General features: G+C 41.6%; 1 protein-coding gene and 3 pseudogenes across 1 annotated transcript; 3 read left to right on the forward strand and 1 right to left on the reverse strand.

Annotated features, from left to right (window-relative positions):
* The first annotated feature begins 2,108 nt into the window (after positions 1 to 2,108).
* Positions 2,109 to 6,630, forward strand: LOC18025495 (annotated as a pseudogene).
* A 628-nt stretch (positions 6,631 to 7,258) lies between these two features.
* LOC112089275 lies at positions 7,259 to 9,229 on the forward strand (annotated as a pseudogene).
* A 1,169-nt stretch (positions 9,230 to 10,398) lies between these two features.
* LOC18025496 lies at positions 10,399 to 12,044 on the reverse strand (annotated as a pseudogene).
* Positions 12,045 to 19,414: 7,370 nt separating this feature from the next.
* Positions 19,415 to 20,524, forward strand: LOC112089276. The gene is made up of 2 exons (XM_024160346.1): positions 19,415 to 19,785; positions 19,993 to 20,524. The coding sequence occupies exons 1-2, from the start codon at positions 19,415 to 19,417 to the stop codon at positions 20,522 to 20,524; spliced, it is 903 nt and encodes a 300-aa protein (XP_024016114.1).
* The last annotated feature ends 1,818 nt before the right edge of the window (positions 20,525 to 22,342 follow it).

Genomic DNA, 22,342 nt, shown 5'->3' on the forward strand with positions numbered 1-22,342 from the left:
TGTACCATCTTCACTGGCATTTGAAAAATGCTAAGTCAACTCCTCAGCCAACCTTTTCGATCTAAACATCCTTTTGAATCTATCTTTGATAGGAAAATACCGTAGCACCTTCGCAGGAATCCCTTTCTTCTCCTCAACAGTGTGTTTGTCCCTTTCCTATCTCGAATCTTTACATCTAGGACAACTAACCATATCCTCATATTCATTCCGAAAAAGAACACAGTCATTCTTGCAGGCATGAATGATTTCATAACCAAAACCAAACATCTTTAGGAACTTCTTCATCTCATCCGTCGACTTTGGGAGAACATTACTCTCTGGCAGCATGTCATGGACTAGCATTAGGAGCTGATCAAAGTAGTTTTCTGACATTCCACTCTTCACCTTGATTCTGTAAAGCCCCATGATTGCAGAAATCTTGGTGTACTTGAGACAAGACGAGTACAATGGAGTTTCAGCGTCTTGTAGCTTTTTCCTAAACTCAGATTCTTCTCCATGTCCATCATCTTCAAACTGATCACCCGGCTGACCCTCAGAACTTCCACTGTATTCTCTTGCTAAAAAAGCAGTCCTAATCAAATTGTATGCCTCATGCTCAGATGTTGATACTTCACTACTCTTATCTGCCCTTATTTCACCATGCTTGCTCCAGCATTTATTCCTCTTATAGTTGTGATCCATCCCCTTAATCACTAAATGATCCAACACTGTCCCTAGTGGTTGATGACAAACATTGCGGCAGTCGATACATGGACAGAACATATGAGAAAGATTTCCCAATTTCTTTGCTGATTCATACACAAAACAAGTAGCACCTTGCTCGTATTCAAGGCTAGCCCTATAAGGCAAGATCATTACCAAGATTAATATTCACAAACTCAATGGAAAGATACAAAAAGAAGTATGCAATTAAGTATACAAAATTTAACAGAAAGAAATTCATACCTTGGTAACCATACCCAAGCCTTATCCATGGTACCACAATGAATCCACAGCTCCAACAAAATATACACAAATTTACCACACAATCACTTAATCAACTTCACAAAGACATTTAAACAACTCAATAGAGAATCAAATCTCAGTCATTGCTATACCTTTAAAGTTTTTTTTTCTTCCTCGTTTGATGGGCTCCAACTGCAAAAGATAAGAAAAATAATCAATCAGTTCAACTAAAACAAACAATAAGATGATTCGCGAATTACTGAAGCCATCAAGCCTAAAAATTACGTTCCCCTGAAGAAATCCTTACAAGAACAATTCCTTCCTGCGTAATAGATCAGATTTAAACTCAGATTATAATATAACAACTCAAAACCAACGGACTAACATGCACAGATATATCAAAGTTAGTACCTTCAAATCGAACAGGTTTTTCAAGATGAGAATGTGATTCTTCGACTGCAAGAGTTAGTCGCAATTGTCGATGGTACGCTTTGGAAATCGGAAGTCTATCGGAATCGGAGAAGGTTTACAGATTTCAAACTCGGAGATTTCAATAATTGGAGAAGGTTTCTGGGTCTCGAGTTATGAAGCAAAGTATAAGAACAGATAATGAAATTGGCAGGATATTAAGAGATTAAGAGTTTCTGAGTTTGAAATCGGAGAATCAAAGGATTTGAAATCGTTGATTGTTAACGATTTCTGGGTTTCTAGCAGATCGAAAAGCTATTTGATAGAAAGAGTGAAAGTGTATGGGGAAATCGAAAAGGGAAAAATCAGTATTTCCTCACTAAAAAAATTCTAAGTATGGAGGGAATCGAAAAAAAATTTTACGCCATAAGATATTACAGCGTTTAAAGTACAAGTCTGCTATGAAAACAAATGATTTTACAAAAAAACTATTCCGCGAATTTCAATATCACACGTATTATAGCGATCACGCATATTTACCACTATTACAAAAAAAACAGATACAAAATGATAGCTTAATTCAAATAAACGCTATCCTCGTGTGCTATTAAAACTCGTATTTCCTGTAGTGTTCGCTTCTGGAGAGCTCAAAGTGGAGGAGCCATTTGTGATATCCCGATTTTCGGTATATGTGAAAAGGCTTTGGCTACCTCTGTCATCAAAGTGCACTTATCTTTTCCGGTCAAGTGTCTTGAAAAAAGTTCGAGCTTGACCTCTCCTCCGTCGACCTTTCAACAACATTGTTAGAGTTCCTTCGATATCAGACTCCTTTCAAAAGCGTTAAGCTCAGCTGCGGCGAAGGTGAGTCCATTTCTCGATTCTCCTTTTCTTCTTCTTGTTCATTTATCTGATACTGTATGTTCTTGTTTGGTTCAGGAGGATGTGGTGCTTGTGTTGTTCTTCTCTCCAAATACAATCCTATTCTAAAAACCGTCAAATATCTCACAGTCAGCTCTTGCCTTACGCTCCTCTGCAATATAAACCATTGCAGCATCACTACATCAGAAGGACTTGGAAACAGCAGAGACGGTTTCCACTTGATTCACAATCGTTTCTCCGGTTTCCACGCCTATCAGTGCAATTTCTGCACACCTGGAATGTGTGTTTCTCTCTACTCTGCTCTCTTAGACTCTGAAAAGACTGAATCTTCTTCTGAGTTTACTGTTCTGGAGGCAGAGAAAGCTGTCTCCGGAAACTTATGTTGGTGTACTGGATACCGTCCGATTGGTGATGCTTGCAAGAGCTTTGCCTCTGATGTTGACATTGAGGATCTTGGTTTCAACTCTTTCTGCAAGAAAGGTGATTCCAATAAGAGTTTACCTCGGTTTGATAGTAAGAAGCGTGTCTGTACATTTCTAGAGTTTCTCAAGGATGAGATTAAGTCTACAGATTCTGGAATGTACCGATGGTGTAGCCCGGCGAGTGTTGAGGAGCTTCAAAGGTTACTGGGAGCTTGTTAGGCTAATGGTAATGGAGTTTCTATGAAATTGGTTGCTGGTAATACTGGTACAAGATACTATAAGGATGAAAGAGAGCATAATTACGACAAATACATAGATATAACTCGAATACCGGAGATGAAAGCGATAAGAGAAAACAAGAATGGGGTTGAGATAGGAGCTGTGGTAACAATATCTAAAGTAATTGCTGCTCTAAAGGTAGTTCGAGTCTCGCCTCGAGTTGAAAAGATGTTTGGGAAACTTGCTACTCATATGGAGAAGATAGCTGCGAGGTTTATTAGGAACTTTGGTAGCATTGGTGGAAACCTTGTAATGGCTCAGAGAAAACAGTTTCCTTATTGCATCTGGTGCATCGGTTAACATTATGAGCTTGTCAAGAGGAATTAAAAAGCTAACAGTGGAAGAGTTCCTTCAGGGACCTCCTCTCGAGGCTTTTAATCCGGTTTTGAGTATTGTAATTCCATTTTGGCAATTCTGAAACAAACTTATTTGAATGCTGCTTTCTTAGCTGAAGGGAATGATATCGAGCTGCACCGCGTCCACAAGGAAGCGCTCTAACCTTATTTGAATGCTGCTTTCTTGGCTGAAGGGAAGGATACAAAGGTAATTAACTGTAGATTGGTTTTTGGTGCTTACGGGACCAAAGACGCTATTAGGTGTAAGGAAGTTAAGGAGTTCCTCTATGGGAAAGTAATCACTGAAAATGTTTTGTATGAAGCCATTACCTTACTTGGCAATATCGTCGTGCCTTAAAACGGTACAACCAATCTTGCTTACAGGTCAAGCTAGGCGCCAAGATTCCTTTTCGAGTTATTTTCGAGTCATACAACAGAAAAAACATCAAATGGTTACTACTTCGATCCTCCAAAGCCGTTGCCAATGTTGTCTTCTACACAAATTGTTCCTGTAAACGACGAATTCTATCCCATTGGGGAGCCTGTTACTAAATCTGGAGCTTCCCTTCAAGCTTCTGGTGAACCTGTTTATGTGGACGACATTCCAGCTCCCAAATATCTGCCTCTATGGACCTTTCATTTATAGCACAGCCATACGAACGGATAAAATGTATTCATTTCAAGGAAAACTCTGTACCTGACAGTGTTCTTGCAATTATTTCTTACAAGAATGATCCTAAAGGTAGACAGAATGTTGGTATGAAGTTTGCATTTAGCACTGAGCCTTTATTCGCAGAGGAGGTCACCACTTGTGTAGGCAAGTCCATTACCCTCGTGGTAAGTCTATTATTTTCCATGAGTTTGAGCTTCATTAACACTGATTTTAGTAACACATAAAGTTGTAGGTTGCAGATACGCAGAGACATGCGGATATTGCAGCCAATGTTGCAGTAGTTACATATGAAACAGAGGATTTGGAACTACCGATCTTGTCTACGGAAGAAGTAGTCAAGAAATCTAGTTTGTTCGAGATTTTCCCTTTCTTATACCCACAATAAGTTGGAGACACATCAAAAGGAATGGCTGAAGCCGATCATCGCGTTCTCAGCTTGGATGTATGTAATGTAGCCTCTTCTTCACATTTTTTAAAAGATGTATGTTCAATCTCTATAACTTTGATGTGAAACAGATTACACTTGGCTCGCAATACTTCTTCTACATGGAGACACAAACTGCTCTGGCAATGCCAGATGAAGACAACTCCATTGTAGTCTATAGTTCATGTCAGACCCTTCAGTATGTACACTCCACTGTTGCTGCTTGCCTAGGCATTCTGAAAACAAAGTCTGTATCATAACAAGACGTGTCGGTGGTGGTTTTGGAGGAAAATCTGTCAAAGCAATGCCAGTAAGTTTTTCGAAAACTTTCCTCTTTCTCACTCACTTTCTGCAAGAAAAAGACCAAAAATGTCAAAAGCTTTTACATCTTCCCAGGTTGCAACAGCGTGGGCTGTTGCAGCTAATAAACTGCAGCGTCCTATGAGGACCTATGTAAACCGCAAGACAGATATGATCATGACTGGTGGGAGGCATCCCATGAAGATAACCTACAGTGTGGGATTCAGATCCACAGGGAAGATCACAGATTTGGAGCTAGAAATACTGATTGATGATGGAGCAACTCTTGGACTAAGTATGTTAATGCCATCAAATATCATAGGGGCGCTAAAGAAGTACAAGTGGGGAGCCTTATCTTTTGATTTCAAGCTTTGTAAAACAAATCTTCTAAGCAAAGCAATCATGAGAGCACCAGGGGATGTGCAGGGTACCTATATCGCTGAAGCCATAATCAAAAATGTAGCCTCTACTCTCTCCTTGGAGGCTGATACCATAAGAAAGATTAAACTCCATACATATAAGAGCTTAGCCTTTTTCTACAAGGATGGTGCTGGTGAACCACATGAGTATACTCTTTCTTCAATGTGGGATGAGGACTGGATTTCGAGTGTCAGAGCGTTCAACGAGTCTAACATATGGAGAAAACGAGGGATATCTCGAGTACCCATCACTTATGAGGTCTCCATGTTTGCAACTCCAGGGAGAGTAAGCGTTTTGAGCGATGGCTCGATCGTTGTTGAAGTTGGTGGAATCTAGCTTGGACAAGGGCTATGGACAAAGGTGAAGCAAATGACTGGTTATGCTCTTGGTTTGCTCCAATGCAATGGAAAATAATAGCTCGTGGGGAAGATAAGAGTTGTACAATCAGATACATTGAGCATGGTCCAAGGAAACTTTACAGGAGGTAGCACAACATCTGAGAGAAGCTGCTCAGCTGTTTGTCTCTGCTGTGAAACCTTAGTCGAAAGATTGAAACCTCTAAAGAAAACGGGTGGTCCAATCAGCTGGAATGAGTTGATTTCTCAGGTTTTTTTCCTTAACTTGCTGTTTCTTGATCATGCTTCTTCATTTTTATTCTAGATTTTATGTCCAAACGGAGGCCTATGCTCAGTCTATGAACTTATCAGCTAGTGACTTGTATACTCCAGAAGAAACTCCTACGAAATACCTGAATTATGGTGTTGCAGTTAGTGAGGCAAGTCCTTGTTTTTTTTCTCAGTAACTTTCTGTCCTTGAAAATCTGAATTTGAGTTATGGAAATGGATTAACTTTGGTAATCCAATGGTGTTGTTATAGGTTGAAGTAGACTTTGTGACAGAAAAAACCACGGTTCTACAGACAGATATCTTGTATGACTGTGGCAAAAGTGTCAATCCGGATATCGATTTAGGACAGGTAATATGAAAAAAAAGAGCACACAAGTTTTAGCAAATGGAACCTTCCCCTACAAATCTTGTTTTGTGCAGATTGAAGGAGCTTTTGTGCAAGGACTTGGATTTTTCATGTTTGAAGAGTACATAACTGATTCGGATGGACTCGTTATGACAGACAGCACATGGTCATACAAGATACCGACCATAGACACCATTCCTAGGCAGTTAACCGTCGAGATACTAGAAAGCAGCTGGCATGAAAAACACGTACTCTCTTCTAAAGGGCAGTCCATAGTAGACAACATTTCAAAAACTAGCAATCAACTTTATGATTATATGGTGGTTTGTGTAAATGCAGCTTCAGGAGAGCCTCCGTTGCTACTGGCTAAATGAAGCTTTGGTGCACTGCACCACAAGAGAGGCGATTAAAGTAGCACGCAAACAGCGAAGGATGTGGAAAGGTGAAGTTGGTTTGGATTCAATGTTTCAGTTGTCAGTTCCGGCTACAATGCCCGTTGTGAAGGAGCTATGTGGCCTAGATATCGTTAAAAGCTATTTGGAGTGGAAATTAAGAATTACCTCAAGATCATGATCAGTTTCTACAGTGAAATATGTACTTGTTTATTAATATTTTTAAAATTTTAGAAAAGACTTCCTTCTTATGTTTCCCTCTTTCTTGTAAACAACTAATCCAATTAATTGAAGAAAACAAAAATCAATTTTATAAATAAAATCATGCTTAATAACAAATAGAAAATCTTCAAAAAATAAATTAAAGAACAGATATAACAAAGGAAAATCTGAGCAATCTACTTGAGGGAAAGAAATGAGGACTGAACAAACTACTTGCGTATGAGAAGAGAACAAAACAACAAGAAGCTGACATCAGTGCCCAAATCAAATACAAGAGGCTAGTGAAGCTAACCTTTGATCCCAACAAACACCATCAAGCATAATAATCGTCTCTGACAATATCAATTGATACTACCAGCGACCATAGTTCTTTGGAAACTCGCTATAGTGATGAGTCGGACCATACCTTGACGGTGCAGGTGCATATCTGTGATTCTGATGATGATGGGAAGGAGAAGGATAATGAGGTTGCTACCTTGAATACGGATGATTCGAGAGAAGCCCACTAGACTCGTATGATGAATTTCTATGGTTTCTACCATATGGCGTGGTTGATTGAGAACCTGGATAATGACCACCATAACTAAATGTTGGTGATCTATGGCTATGAGTATGACCCATATATGTCGTGGGTAACCTATGATGGTTATGACCCGATGGTGTAATAGGAGACCTTGGCCTCCTGATATTTCCTCTTTGGAAAGAATAGTCTTCTCGATCATCTCTCATCCAACCGCCTCTCAGTTTTGGTTTCTGTGGTGTAGTTTGCGGATGTTCTCCATGTTCTCCTTTATGCGTTTTCTTCTTCTTGATCTTCCCATTGGATTCACGGGGAGTAGAGTAATGTTCCGAGGTTTCTTTATTTTTCTTCTTCTTCGTCTCTCTGTTGGATTCATGGGCAGTATAGTTGTGTTCCAAGTTTTTTTTTATTCTTCTTCTTCTTCGTCTTTCCGTTGGATTCACGGGGAGTAGAAATGTGTTCAGAGTTTTCTTTATTCTTCGCCTTTCTGTTGGATTCATGGGGAGTAGGAGTGTGTTCCGAGTTTTTTTTTATTTCTCTTGTTAGATTTATGTGATGGAATAGATAGCTCACGATTCCTCTTAAAGACCTACATATAGTAAAAAAAAAGAACTCTAAGTCATAACATGAGAGAAAAAGGAAAGAACTGAAAACGACCTGCCATGGATCCATGAACCGGACATCAAATAGCCTTGGCAAATATATATTCAACTCCAGCTGTTTGAGATGAATGCAATCCAAAACCAATCCCTTTTCATCATTCGTGAGAGGATCATCAAATATGGTAAGATTTTCTAAGTGTCCCAACTTACTTAGAGCTGAAGATAGAGTTTCCATAGTACACCATTTGCCTTTGATATAGATAGAGAGGACTCTGAGCCGTGTCATGCACTCGAGATCACTCACACTCCCATGCTTTGTTGACAAATTCTCCAATATCTCCAAGTTGACTAGATTACCCAATTCCAACACTGTTTTATCATGTATATTCAACGGTAATGGCAAAGCGAGAAATCTCAATTCTCGCATCTCTTTTATAACATTGGGCACGTAAACTAGAGATAACACATTTGTTTTTAAATTCAAATAAACTGGATTTCATGTAGGTTTTCAAGATTGAAGGAGCTTTTGTGCAAAGATTTGGATTTTTCATGCTTGAAGAGTACATAACTGATTCGGATGGACTCGTTGTGACAGACAGCACATGGTCATACAAGATACCGACCATAGACACCATTCCTAGGCAGTTAACTGTCGAGATACTATACAGCAGCTGACATGAAAAACGCGTACTCTCTTCTGTCCTTGAAAATCTGAATTTGAGTTATGGAAATGGAGCAACTTTAGTAATCCAATGGTGTTGTTATAGGTTGAAGTAGACTTTGTGACAGAAAAAACCACGGTTCTACAGACAGATATCTTGTATGACTGTGGCAAAAGTCTCAATCCGGCTGTCAATTTAGGACAGGTAATATGAATAAAAAGAGCACACAAGTTTAAGCAAATGGAACCTTCCCCTACAAATCTTGTTTTATCCAGATTGAATGAGCTTTTGTGCAAGGACTTGGATTTTTCATGCTTGAAGAGTACATAACTGATTCGGATGGACTCGTTGTGACAGACAGCACATGGTCATACAAGATACCGACCATAGACATCATTCTTAGGCAGTTCAACGTCGAGACACTAAACAGCAGTTGCCATGAAAAACGCGTACTCTCTTCTAATGGGCAGTCCATAGTAGAAAACATTTCAAAAACTGGCAATCAACTTTATGATCATATGGTGGTTTGTGTAAATGCAGCTTCAAGAGAGCCTCCGTTGCTACTGGCTAAATACAGTTTTGGTGCACTGCGCCACAAGAGAGGCGATTAAAGTAGCACGCAAACAGCGAAGGATGTGGAAAGGTGAGGTTGGTTTGGATTCAATGTTTCAGTTGTCAGTTCCGGCTACAATGCCCGTTGTGTAGGAGCTATGTGGCCTAGATATCGTTAAAAGCTATTTGGAGTGGAAATTAAGAATTACCTCAAGATCATGATCAGTTTCTACAGTGAAATATGTACTTTTTTATTAATATTTTTAAAATTTTAGAAAAGGCATCCTTCTTATGTTTCCCTCTTTCTTGTAAACAACTAATCCAATTGATTAAAGAAAACAAAAATCAATTTTATAAATAAAATCATGCTTGATAACAAATACAAAATCTTCAAAAGTTAAATTAAAGAACAGATATAACAAAGGAAAATCTGAGCAATCTACTTGAGGGAAAGAAATGAGGACTGAACAAACTACTTGCGTAAGAGAAGAGGACAAAACAATAAGAAGCTGACATCAGTGCCCAAATCAAATACAAGAGGCTAGTGAAGCTAACCTTTGATCCCAACAAACACCATAAAGCATAATAATCGTCTCTGACAATATCAATTGATACTACCAGCGACCATAGTTCTTTGGAAACTCGCTATAGTGATGAGTCGAACCATACCTTGACGGTGCAAGTTCATATCTGTGATTCTGATGATGATGGGAAGGAGAAGGATAATGAGGTTGCTACCTTGAATACGGATGATTCGAGAGATGCCCACTAGACTCGTATGATGAATTTCTATGGTTTCTACCATATGGCGTGGTTGATTGAGAACCTAGATAATGACCACCAGAACTAAATGTTGGTGATCTATGGTTATGAGTATGACCTATATATGTCGTGGGTAACCTATGATGGTTATGACCCGATGTAATAGGAGACCTTGGCCTCCTGATATTTCCTCTTTGGAAAGAATAATCTTCCCGAACATCTCTCATCCAACCGCCTCTCAGTTTTGGTTTCTGTGGTGTAGTTTGCGGATGTTCTCCATGTTCTCTTTTATGTGTTTTCTTCATCTTCATCTTCCCATTGGATTCACGGGGAGTAGAGTAGTGTTCCGAGGTTTCTTTATTTTTCTTCTTCTTTGTCTCTCTGTTGGATTCATGGGCAGTATAATTGTGTTCCAAGTTTTTTTTATTCTTCTTCTTCTTCGTCTTTCCGTTGGATTCACGGGGAATAGAAATGTGTTCAGAGTTTTCTTTATTCTTTGCCTTTCTGTTGGATTCATGGGGAGTAGGAGTGTGTTCCGAGTTTTGTTTATTTCTCTTGTTAGATTTATGTGATGGAATAAATAGCTCACGATTCCTCTTGAAGACCTACATGTAAGAAAAAAAAGAACTCTAAGTCATGACATGAGAGAAAAAGGAAAGAACTGAAACGATTGCCATGGGTCCATGATGGTTGAAGCTTTTGCAGCCAGAGATACACTGAAAGTGCCACACACTTCAGTCGGTGGAGGTCACGTTAAGACGGCGAGTTTCAAGTTCAAGGCGGTTGAGGCAAGAACTAGAATTACTTTCTTCAGTGGTTATTACCATACCAAGAAAGCTGATATTGGATCCCTCTGTGGTCTTGTCATTGTTGAGATTGTGGTTACACATGTCCGTTAAGCTCTATCACGACTAGAATTACTTTCAGTTCTTTCCTTTTTCTATTCAACTTACCAGTCTAACGTGACCCAGCTGACATCATCTATAGCAAGACACAGCCCATAACGGTGAGTTACCCGGTTCAACACAGCATAAATGGCCAAAGCTTTTACAGACCTAGCATTGTATATCCTAGTCAAAGTAAATACAGAAATATAGCATTATCATCCGTCTGATCTACCATATAATCCAACTGTACTAGGCAAGAGTACTGAGTTTCATGAAAACGAAGTTACCTTTGAATCATCCTGGGAGTACTCATACTTGCACAAAATCATGTCATGTCCAGAGTCTCCACATCTTAAACATATGGTTGTTTTAGACCCACTTTTGTACTTATCTGGACAATCTTTTGCCCGGTGACCACCTTTTTTGCAAATATAACAATCGTGTCCCTATAAAAACAATAAAAATTCAGTCAGCAATCCTATGCAATAATAATTTCGCTAGTCGTCCTGAATCTGCCATGCGAAGCACATAACTACACTCAAAGACTTCTACGAGTTTATACATAAGCCTTATGAGTATATTAGAGAAACGAAAAGTGAGGCAGCTACATAAAACGCCGACCATTAAGCTTAAAGCTGCACCTTTGAACACTGCTTTGCACCATGTTCCAAACTCCCGCATATAAAGCAAGGCCTTCTACGCTTGATTGGAGTTGGACAATTAACAGTTACATGACCTTGCTCTCCACACTATAACAACTCTCCCCAACATCAGGAGGGTTAAAGTACCTCATTCCACGCTGAATAACACAAGACCCCAATAATATTCATCACAGCGAGAAGTATTCTCCAATAAAAAATGTGGGAGATGAAGAGCAGTGATTTCAACTCACAAGAAGCTTTTTCAAAACCATATTACTAGATATTTCTCAAGCTTTTGGTTCAGCAGATCTCTAAACCTTAACCTCATCATCATCATCTTTCCCTTTTGTTAAATCTTCCATCATCTTATCCTCACTTTGGTCTTTTGAACCAATGGACTGATACAAACTAAGAAAAACCGAAGAGCATTAAACACAAGCATCAAACTTTCCTTAACAAATAACAACATTGAAGTCAAAAACAACTAATTTTAAAAGTTATGACATAGAAGAGAATCGTTCATACTGACAATTTCATGGGCATCTTCTGGATTGGTTCACTTCATCTTTTTACTACTCTTTGAGTTTCCTCCATTGACAATCACAGTATTTACTACACCAAAACCAGAGAGATCCAACATACTTGTCTCCTTTGAATCACGTCTCGATAACGCTTTCTCTAATATCTTCAAGCTAAGATCTTCATTACCCTCATAATCGTCTTATTCAGAGCCATTGGATGAGCCATCTCCAATGGCTATAGGATCTTCTTCACTGTCCTCGTCCTCTCCGTCATCAAAAACAATTTCTTCGTCATTACGCTTTGGCATGACGAAAGATAAAAACTCTAAATCCAATTTCTATATCTAGAAACCGGATTGCCGATTAATCGTCCGACTAGATGCTCATCGGACTAATGCCGCAATTAAACTGTAATCAGAAGACCTAATCGGACCGTCGATTAGTTGGCTTGGTCAACAATTAATCAATTTGATCAACAATTAATCAGGCCGATTGCGATTAATTAGTTCTGATTTTTAACTTTTTGATGGGACTTTTGAAGCCCAATGGTTCAAGCCTTGTAGCTGGAATATGGCTTGACGTGTAGTATCATTTATAGAAGATGTTGAAGGTAACCTTTAGTCACTTTTGTCGATGTGGGACAGTATACCACTCACTGTATTCAAATTAAAATGAGTTAAACACAAAATTTTGCCTTTTGGGTGTCGAACCCTTGACATTAAGAAATCTCAACAGCTTGAACCACTACACCAAAGCAATATTTTGTAAATTAAACAATGATATATAATTAAGCCCTATCTGACCGCTGTTGGGGTCAGTTTCACCCCAAGCGGATAAAACCATCTCAAAAATGACTAAGTACTGGAGAAAACAGATTTGGCAAGAAGGAACAGCTGCCCGCCGAATATGGGCCGAGCCGTCCCACAAAACAAGTGGGCCGAGCTGTGCTCACCAAGACGAGTGGGCCGAGCTGTGCTCACCAAGACGAGTGGGCCGAGCCGTGGAAGAAGATAAATGGGCCAAGCCGTGAGAAGAACAAAGAGTGGGCCGAGCTGAGCAATAGGAAGAATGGGCCGAGCCACTTTTCTTCGTGTTGGGCCAAGCCAGTCCTTCTTGAATGAGATGAGTCAAGATCGTAAAGGACCTAGGCCCATAAAAACCCTAGGCAAAGTACTATGGCGGCGGCCGCACAAAGCGATAAGGAAATATTCTGAAAATCTTTCCCGAGATTTTCGGCTAGGCGGTTAATGGACTCCATATAAATAGTCGCTGTAAACAATTCATGAGGTAATTTTTGACAACTTGAAAGTATAAGACTTAAACACTTTTCAGCAAAAACCTTCTTTTGATCTTACTGTTCTTGCGATAAACCTTAGAAATTTCGGATCCCTTAAGTTTTCTTTAACAAATTTTTGGTTGTACGAATTTTGGCTCACACAACTGCCTGACTAGCGCCTATTGAAATTTTGAACATGAGTTACGGCGGAGGAAGAAGAAGATTAGGGTAGGGTTATTTGGTTTTACTATTTTACCTCTGAAATAAGGTGAAGCCATAAATGATTGTAATAAACCACAACAGTCAACCAGAGCAACGGTTTTAGAAAGTTTTTGGCCACAAATGTTTGCATGGTTTTTAGTTTTCGGTTTCTAGTTTTTAGCTTTTGGTTTTTGATTTTTGGATTTTGGTTTTCAAAATTTTAGTTTTTGATTTTGCTGTAAATTTTTGTTTTCTAAAACCTTGAATGATATAATTTGTTTAGTTTCTGGTTTTCTTATCAATAATTATTTTAAAAAAAAAATTCTATGCTTTTTAATTTTTAGTTTACTTTTGTGTTTAAAATTACAAAATTATATAAATAAATTTGAAGTATCAAAATCATATTTTTTTTAGAAATCAACTAACAACAATTTATAATTAATTATAAATTATAAAATTATAGTTTTTTTCTACAGTAAAAATGATAGATAAAAATGCACATAGGTAAAATGAGGTTATTGTAAAAATGAGTTTTGGTTTTGCTTTTATGTTTTTTATTTTAGAAATACAATTTTGTTTTGCTTTTTTTATTTTTCGTAATTATTGGTTGAGAAAAATAGCAGTAATTAAAAAATAAAAAAGACACACCAACAACAACTTACGGCAACTTCTTGGAAAAACCCATAAATGGTGGTTTTTGGTTTTTATTTAAAAAGTATAGAAACTCTGAAAAACTAGTTTCCCTAAAATTTAGGAAATCCGGTTCTTCAAAAACTTGAATGTCTAATAAAAATGGTTTTTCTGAAAAAAAAAACAGTTACGTAGAACTCTCTCTCTCTTCTCTCATCTTCATCTTTGAGAGAGTCATCTAAGTTTTTTACTGTAAATTTCTGATCAATTCATATCTACTTTCGGATTTTCTAAAGTCATTTGGATTTTTTTTTATTTACTTAAACCATCTCTAACCCATTAATTCATTTTTTTACTTCATAAACTCTATTAGCGCAGACTGAAAATTTTCATTAAATAATCAAATTATAAAGTTATTTATTTATGACTACTTAGGTATAAACTAACAGTTGACCAATAAATTAACAAACTACTAAGTAATAAAAAAAATAAAGTTGAAAAGTGGTGCAGATTTTTCCTTGCCCAATTTGCCCCTACGCTTGCTGAATACATCAATATTTTCGGAAGATTTTGCAAACCGACATTAGCATTTCATGCCCTGAGCGAATGCAAAAGTTATTGGACGCTATGGTCGATAACTAATTCAGCTAATAACTTACATCGGAATGCTAACAATTAATTTAATATTTGTTACCTCCTCTATTTAATGCATCGACGGTAAGTAGGGGTCAGCAAAAAACATTCTCTCTGCTTCATTAAATACGAAGAAACTTGGTTGTGTCTGTAATAAGTGCAGGTGAAAGTGAGGAAGAAGTTGGAAAATCTATGTTTTCCTGAGAATAGGGCAAGGTGAAATTTTTCCTATGCTATCCCTGTTTTAAAAATTTATGCCTAACTTTGCTATGTATTTAACCACAACTATCGATAAATCTCGCTATCGCAGTTATGTACAATATATAACACACGACCTTTAAAATTCTACATAGAATTAGGGTTCGATGACTCTTCAAGTGGCTGTTTTTCGAGACGTGTGGAAAAAACGGAGTAATGGAACATGAGTTCACGAACCTGACGAAGGTGGTATTTAACGCCTCCGCCAGTATGAAGGAAGGAGACTCTTTCAGTTCGATGTTGGATGTAATCAGATTGGGGTTCAAATTGGAAGCAAAAGACGATGTCGACATAACTTACACATGGCCCCATTGGATCCTGGGTCCAGAATGGAGGAAATCTCCACCCATATTCATTTTGAATGAAGAAGATGCGGCCTTTTTAAGGCAGATCTGGACGAGATGTTTCTGAGAGTGAAGGTTCACCCTACGACAGCAAAGAGCACTGTTAGCATATTTAGGAGAGCATTGGACTTAAATGCTAACTTTGTTAACAACGACATTACAGGACTATCTATTTTCCCCTATGGTATGCAGTACTCGAGCACTTCATCCTTAACAGACAGTCCTAGAACAGTTCTACCACCTTTGAGAGGTAAAAAGGTTTACACATTTTCAATGAACCTATGAAGTTTATTTGAAAATAAATTAACATCAAATCAAAAATCTTTTCTATCACAGCTGTTGAAAGAATGGAAAGTACAACCTTGCTGCCAGTGATGACAGCAAAGAAGGTACAAACCGAACACACTTCTACACTTTATTGTGTGCGAAAATCTTACGTAAACTTTGAATGTATTTTTCAGAGAAAGTTTTAAGCCAAACGTTACTAGGCTTTTGTTTAACAGATGTCTTTGCAAGTGGTTCCAATAGTTGGCCGGCTACAGAAGCTGCAAAAGTCAACACTTCTGGACGAGGAAAAGGTAAACTATTGCTTTATTTTTACTTGTAACAATCCTTCACCAAATATAGAGAAGTTGTCAACAACATATAAACTAAAATATCCGTTTATTCGTCATATGAATCTGCAGGAATAAAGTTTGATGCATCTCCGGACATGAACTTTGGCAACGGAGAAAGGCTAAGAAATGCCACTACCCTTCCTCGTGATCTATCAGAGCTCTCGCGCTTCTTCCATGGACCACCAGGTCTCTTTAGGAGAGCTGTAGATGATATTGTCAAGAAGGCTGTCGAAAATGTAACTGAAGCCGTTGATGTTATGGATATTGATGGTCCCGTGAAAGCGTTGTAACTCCTTACCGCCTGCCGTAAAGCAGGACTACAACTTACATTAGCTGGGGCATACATCGATGATGAACGTGAGTTCACTGTTGTGCCAACACAAGTCACTATGGCGTATGTATAGTCGCCTTCCTCCTCCACGTCAATTCCACCTTCATTGAGTAGCCATGACTTCTCTGAGGGAGAGCTGGACACAGTGGAAGAGCTTGACATTCATATATCACTCGTAGGCGAGGTGGTAATTTGATGCTTCTTATTACATTAATGCATATTGACTTAACAAAAGAAAGATGGAGAAGGTGAGTATTTGATCGCATGTTTATAGGGTGACCTCTTTCCTGACCCAATGTTGCAAACAGCCACTCAGTAGGCAATTACCATACAAGAGCCTACCACGCTTGTTAACAAAGGTAAATGAGTACTGATGATTGAGAGAGGTATTCAGATCTGTGAAGTAAGACCATCATCAAGGATTTCCCATGAAATTTTACCAGCTAACATTCAACCGTTAGGGACTCCCACTGAACTGTTACCCCATAGCAATAATGTGTTAGGCTTTCCACAACAGTTGTTACCACCTAACACGCACCAGTTAAGCTACCCGCCATTTTTACTGTCCGGAAATTTGGTCATAATGAACTACACACCGGCTGTTACGGTTGAGGCAACAGTAGAGCCTGCCTTGCACGAAAGAGATGCGCCTCCATACTTTGATGACCCTATAGGGGGAGGTTAGCAAACAAAAAAGTTACCGTGTAACTATTTTTGTAACTGTTATTTCTATTAACATGTTTAATAGAGTTAACTTGTTTCCATTAATACGAGATGGGTTAGCGCGAGGGATAGTTGATGTTCAGTACGAAGGAAATACATTTACGTTGGACAAATCTTCAGGACAAAGGAGGAATGCATATGGTTTTGAGCATTAGTTAATTTTCCTTATTCTCTTTTGCTTTCCTTTTTACTTAAACATTAATTTTATTTTTCCTAATCGTTTAAGGCTTTTAACCTTTACTATATATATCGTTGATGTCTCGACTTGTAAGAACAAAACTCTGACCATTATTATTCAAAGAAGCTTAGCTTTCTTGCAACCTTGTTCTCAACGATTGTTGGGGTCGGTTTTCACCCCAAGCAGATAAAACCATCTCAAAATGACTAAGTATAGTAGAAAGACAAAGTAGCCGAGCCGTCCACCAAACAGGGGCCGAGCCGTGCTCACCAAGAAAAGTGGGAGAGCCGTGGTTACCAATACAAGTAGGAGAGACGTGGTCACCAAGTGGGAGAGCCGTGAAAATAGACCAATGGGGAGAGCCGTGAAGAAAGATAGAAGGGCCAAGCCGTATCATGAGAAATGGGCCGAGCCGCACTTCAACATGCTTGGGCCGAGCCACGCCTCGGTGAGGTGGACCAAATCACGTTTCGACTCAAATGGCAAGTGGGCCGAGCCGTGGAGAAGTTCAGATGGGCCGAACCAATGCCTTGAGAGACGAAGCCCATAGAAACCCTTGGCGAAATACAAAAGCGGTGAGCCACACGAGGCGATAAGAAAATATTCCAAAAATCTCTCCCGAGATTCTCGGCTAGGCGGTTCAGAGAATTAGTATAAATAGACGATGTATACAATTCATTCTGTAACTTTTGCAACCTTAAGCAATAAGAGCTAAACACTTTCACAGCAGTAAAAACACTCTTTCGATCTTATTGTTCTTGCGATAACCCTAGAAGTTTCAGATCCCTTAGTTTTCCTTAAACAAATTTCTGGTTGTGCGAGTTTTGGCTCACACAATTTGGCGCCGTGTGTGGCGAATCGAAACTTTCTTACTCTAAAATCGACAAGACTTTAAGATCCGAAGAACATGGCGAGCAACACCCTCGACGATAACAACAACAACGATAACGGCGCGGAGAAGGACGCTCCAGCATCAGGAACAACGACGGCGACAACCGAAACCCAAGAGGGGATGCGAAACATGATGGCTGCGCTGATGAAGAAAATCGACGAGCAGGAAAAAAGAAACGAGACGATTACAGAGAGGCTCGACGCGATGGCGGCTGAGCGACTACGCCCAACTTGGAGAGCAGGAATTCCCGACCCGATGGATGGAATCCGGAGACGCTTCGATTTCTCAACACCTGCAGAAGCCTCAGGGAGCGGCGCAAGAAACCCCTCGGCTCCTCCAATGTTTCGTCCCCTCGACGAACAGACTCCCGCGGCGACCCGAGTCAACATGACCGAGCCGCCCCCTCTCCGCCGAAACTCAAGGCGACGAGCCGACGAAGAAGAAAACGATGCGATCGACGTGGACGCCCAGCAGAACGATGGAACCACGAATCCGTAACAAACCGGCTCGGTTCGGCGAATAAGTCAAGAAGAGCTCGCCTCGGCACTAAACGGCGTTCGAACTGACGAAGTCTCCGATCCGACCCGCGGCGACAACCCAACCGAGGAGGAAGAAAACCTCCAGTAGATCGAGCAGGCAGAACGCAAAGACGAGCCGAGGAGAGAGGAGCGAGAGCGACCTCCCCCCCCCCCCCAAATCAAAGGGAATGACTCACGCACAAACTCTCCAACTCAAGGAGCTGCGAGCCTCAATGGCTCGTATAGTAGCTGAAATACGCGCCATGAAGTCCCACGTGCACAACGCAACAAGCACCGCGCCCGAAATCGACCGAATGGTTGAAGAAACCCAGAGAATTCCATTCATGGCAAGAATCACGGAGGCAAGGATTCCCGAGCCCGGGAAAGTGAGAATCCCGTTCTACAAAGGAACAACCGATCCGAAAGCACACATCACAGTGTTTCGGATAGCAATGGGACGAGCCTTCACAAAGAACGCCGCTAAACTTACCGAGCGTGAAGTAGATGCTTGATATTACCTGCTCTTCGTGGAGCATCTTAAGGGAGCCGCAGTCGAATGGTTTTCGAGGCAGGAGCGCAATTCAATCGGCAGTTTTCAACAGCTCTCTGCCTTGTTCCTCAAACAATACTCGATGTTCATGGACAGAGGAACGTCTGATGCCGACCTGTGGACACTATCCCAAGGACCAAACGAACCACTTTGGGATTACATGACAAGATTCAAGGCAGACGTGTCCAAAATAGAAGGGATAAGTGACAAGGCCGCGCTCGAGGCTCTGAAACGATCTTTGTGGTACAAATCCGAGTTCCGACGGGAGATGGCTCTCAACACGCCACAAACAATTCAAGACGCTTTGCACCGGTCATCAGACTTCGTCGTAAACGAGGAGGAGATGAAAAACTTGGACGAGCAGTACGAGGCAACGAAAGCAGCAATCTGAAGCTCAATTTTGCCGCGCCCCGCGAAGAAGGGCAACCCATCGAACAACACAACAATGCAGGGCTCGGACGAACCTAGAAGCGGAGGTGCCCATAACTACCAGGTAGGCGCCGGACGCGGAAGAGGAGAGCCACACAACAACACTTGGGTAAGCAAGTCCGCTAACTACGACGAGAAGGCTTTCTGCGAGTATCACCAGACCTACGGGCACTCAACGGCTCAATGCCGAACTTTAGGAGCAAAGCTCGCAGCTAAGATGGCAGCGGGAGAGCTCCAAAACGCGGTCAGCCTCAAAGACCTCGTCCCTAACGAACAACAAGAGAGAGCCGAGCCGAACGGCGCGGCGGAACTCGCAAATCCTCCTAGACGAGGCGATAACTCCAAACGCGAAAGGAGAGGCGAACCCGAAGAGCGACCCGAGCCGAGGCAAAGGATCAATATGATCATGGGTGGATCTCAATACTACCAAGATACCGTGTCCTCCATCAAAGCCTATCAGCGCCGAGCCGAAGCAAAGGAGAATTGGATAGAACCAACCGACATCCCAAACACAGTAATCTCCTTCGCCGAGGAGGAAACGGCAGGAATTGCTTGACCTCACAACGATCCGTTGGTGATCGAGTTAACGATCAGGGATCATGACGTGGCAAGGGTGCTCATCGATACTGGAAGCTCAGTGAACGTCATTTTCAGGGAAACACTTAGAAGAATGGGAATCGACCTCTCCGAGGTGGAAGCAATCTCCAAACCTCTAACCGGATTTTCAGGAGAAACGACGATGACTATGGGGACGATCAGGCTTCCTGTGGTAGCTGGCGGAGTCACTAAGATCGTCGAATTCTGCGTCACTGATCACCCAGCAATCTACAATGTGATCATGGAAACCCCATGGATCAACGGGATGAGGGCGGTACCCTCCACCTATCATCTCTGCCTCAAATTCCCAACTCCAGCAGGTGTCAAAACGAGCTGGGAGAATCAGAAGGAATCACGAATGTGCTGCCTAGCCGAACATAAGCTGAGGAACCCCGTCACCGACGCACGAGCAGACATCGACCGCAAAAAAGATGAAGACAGACTGAGAGCCCGCGAACGAGCTCTCGAAACTCTTATAGCAATTACAGATCACGGAGAGCCGCGAAACATGCGCCGAGCCGGTATGTGATGCAGTGGACTCGGTGTGTATAGACGAGGCGCGTCCGGAGCGATGCGTCAAAATTGGAACAAAACTAGAAGAGCCTCTGAGAAGCGAACTCTTTTCCCTCCTCAAGGAGAACATCAACACTTTTTCCTGGACAGCGGAAGATATGTCAGGCATAAGTATCGACGTAACTTGTCACGAGCTGAATGTGGATCCGACCTTTAAACCAGTCAAGCAGAAAAGAAGGAAGCTCGGCCCCGAACTAGCTAAAGCAGTGAACGATGAAGTCGAGAGGTTACTCAAAGTAGGATCAATCGCCGAGGCCAAATATCCGGACTGGCTCACAGGAAGAGTCGCCGCGCTAAACAGGTTTATTTCCCGTTCCACAGACAAATGCCTGCCCTTCTACGACACCCTCCGAGGAAACAAGAAATTTGAGTGGGACGAACGATGCGAGACGGCTTTCCAGGAATTGAAGAATTATCTGGCGAGCCCACCAATCTTAGCAAAACTAGTCGAAGGAGAGCCGCTCTTCCTCTACATTGCAGTGTCTGCTACAGCTGTAAGCGGAGTGCTTATCAGAGAAGAACGATCCGAGCAAAAACCCATTTTCTACATTAGCCAGACACTGACCGACGCCGAGACCCGCTACCCCCAGATCGAGAAGGTCGCCCTAGCCGTCATAGTCTCGGGTCGCAAACTGCGCCCGTACTTTCAATCACATTCGATTGTTGTGCTCGCTACGCTCCCGCTGCGCTCGATCATACACAGCCCTAGCCAATCCGGTCGGCTCGCCAAATGGGCCATAGAGCTAAGTGAATACGACATCGAGTATCGGAACAGGTCGTCTACAAAGTCACAGGTGCTCACAGATTTCCTCATTGAACTTCCAGCCGAAGCAACAAACGAGCCGACTCTAGACGAAGTGTGGACGCTGCACGTCGATGGCTCGTCGTCTAAACACGGCTCGGCAATAGTAATCCGCCTCACGTCTCCCACCGGAGAAATATTGAAGCAGTCTTTTCGCCTAAACTTCCACGCCTCGAACAACGAAGCGGAATACGAAGCACTGATCGCCGGCATACGACTAGCGCAGGGAATCGGAGTTCGAAAGATAAGAACCTTTTGCGATTCACAGCTCGTAGCATGTCAATTCAACAGAGAATACGAGGCAAAGGATGGACGAATGGGAGCTTACCTTAAGGTGGTCCGAGAGTTGGTGCAAAAGTTCGACGAGTTTGAACTCACGCGCATCCCCGAGGAGAAAACACCTCGGCCGACGCCTTGGCAGCACTCGCTTCGACCTCGGACCCAGACCTCCGACGGACGATCCCAGTTGAATTCATCGAACGTCCTAGCATCGAAGAGGTGGAAGGAGTTCGGCTGATAAATCCTCTTGAACAAGAACCAGAGGACGACGAAGCCATTCCTATGGATGAAGACGCCTCACTGGCCGAGCCGGAGTATGGCTGCGACAAAGAATGGCTCGGAGCCATCCGAGTGTATATCGCCGATGGAGAGGTGCCAACCGACAAATGGGAAGCCCGCAAACTAAAAGCTCAGGCCGCACGGTATGTCCTCGTCGATGGCGAGGTGTTTAAATAGAGATTTTCAGGGCCTCTCATGACATGCGTCGAAGGACCGGAGGCAAGAAAGATCATGCACGAGGTGCACAGCGGCGCGTGCGGGAACCATTCCAGCGGAAGGTCGCTTGCTATCAAGATAAAACGGCATGGCTACTTCTGGCCCACGATGGTCAAGGACTGCGAGAAATTTACGGCGAAGTGCGAGAAGTGTCAGCGGCACGCTCCAACAATTTCGTCACCTTATCCGTTCATGAGA

Source organism: Eutrema salsugineum, unplaced genomic scaffold (genome assembly GCF_000478725.1).
Source record: "Eutrema salsugineum unplaced genomic scaffold, Eutsalg1_0 scaffold_12, whole genome shotgun sequence".
NCBI classification, from domain to species: domain Eukaryota; kingdom Viridiplantae; phylum Streptophyta; class Magnoliopsida; order Brassicales; family Brassicaceae; genus Eutrema; species Eutrema salsugineum.

What these genes read in the sequence shown, in the direction of transcription:
- LOC112089276 (XM_024160346.1), top strand. Translation starts at nt 19,415, where the DNA reads ATGCAGGGCTCGGACGAACCTAGAAGCGGAGGTGCCCATAACTACCAG. An exon ending in GAAGAGCGACCCGAGCCGAG is followed by an intron (nt 19,786 to 19,992) that starts GCAAAGGATCAA and finishes GTTAACGATCAG; the next exon opens with GGATCATGACGTGGCAAGGG.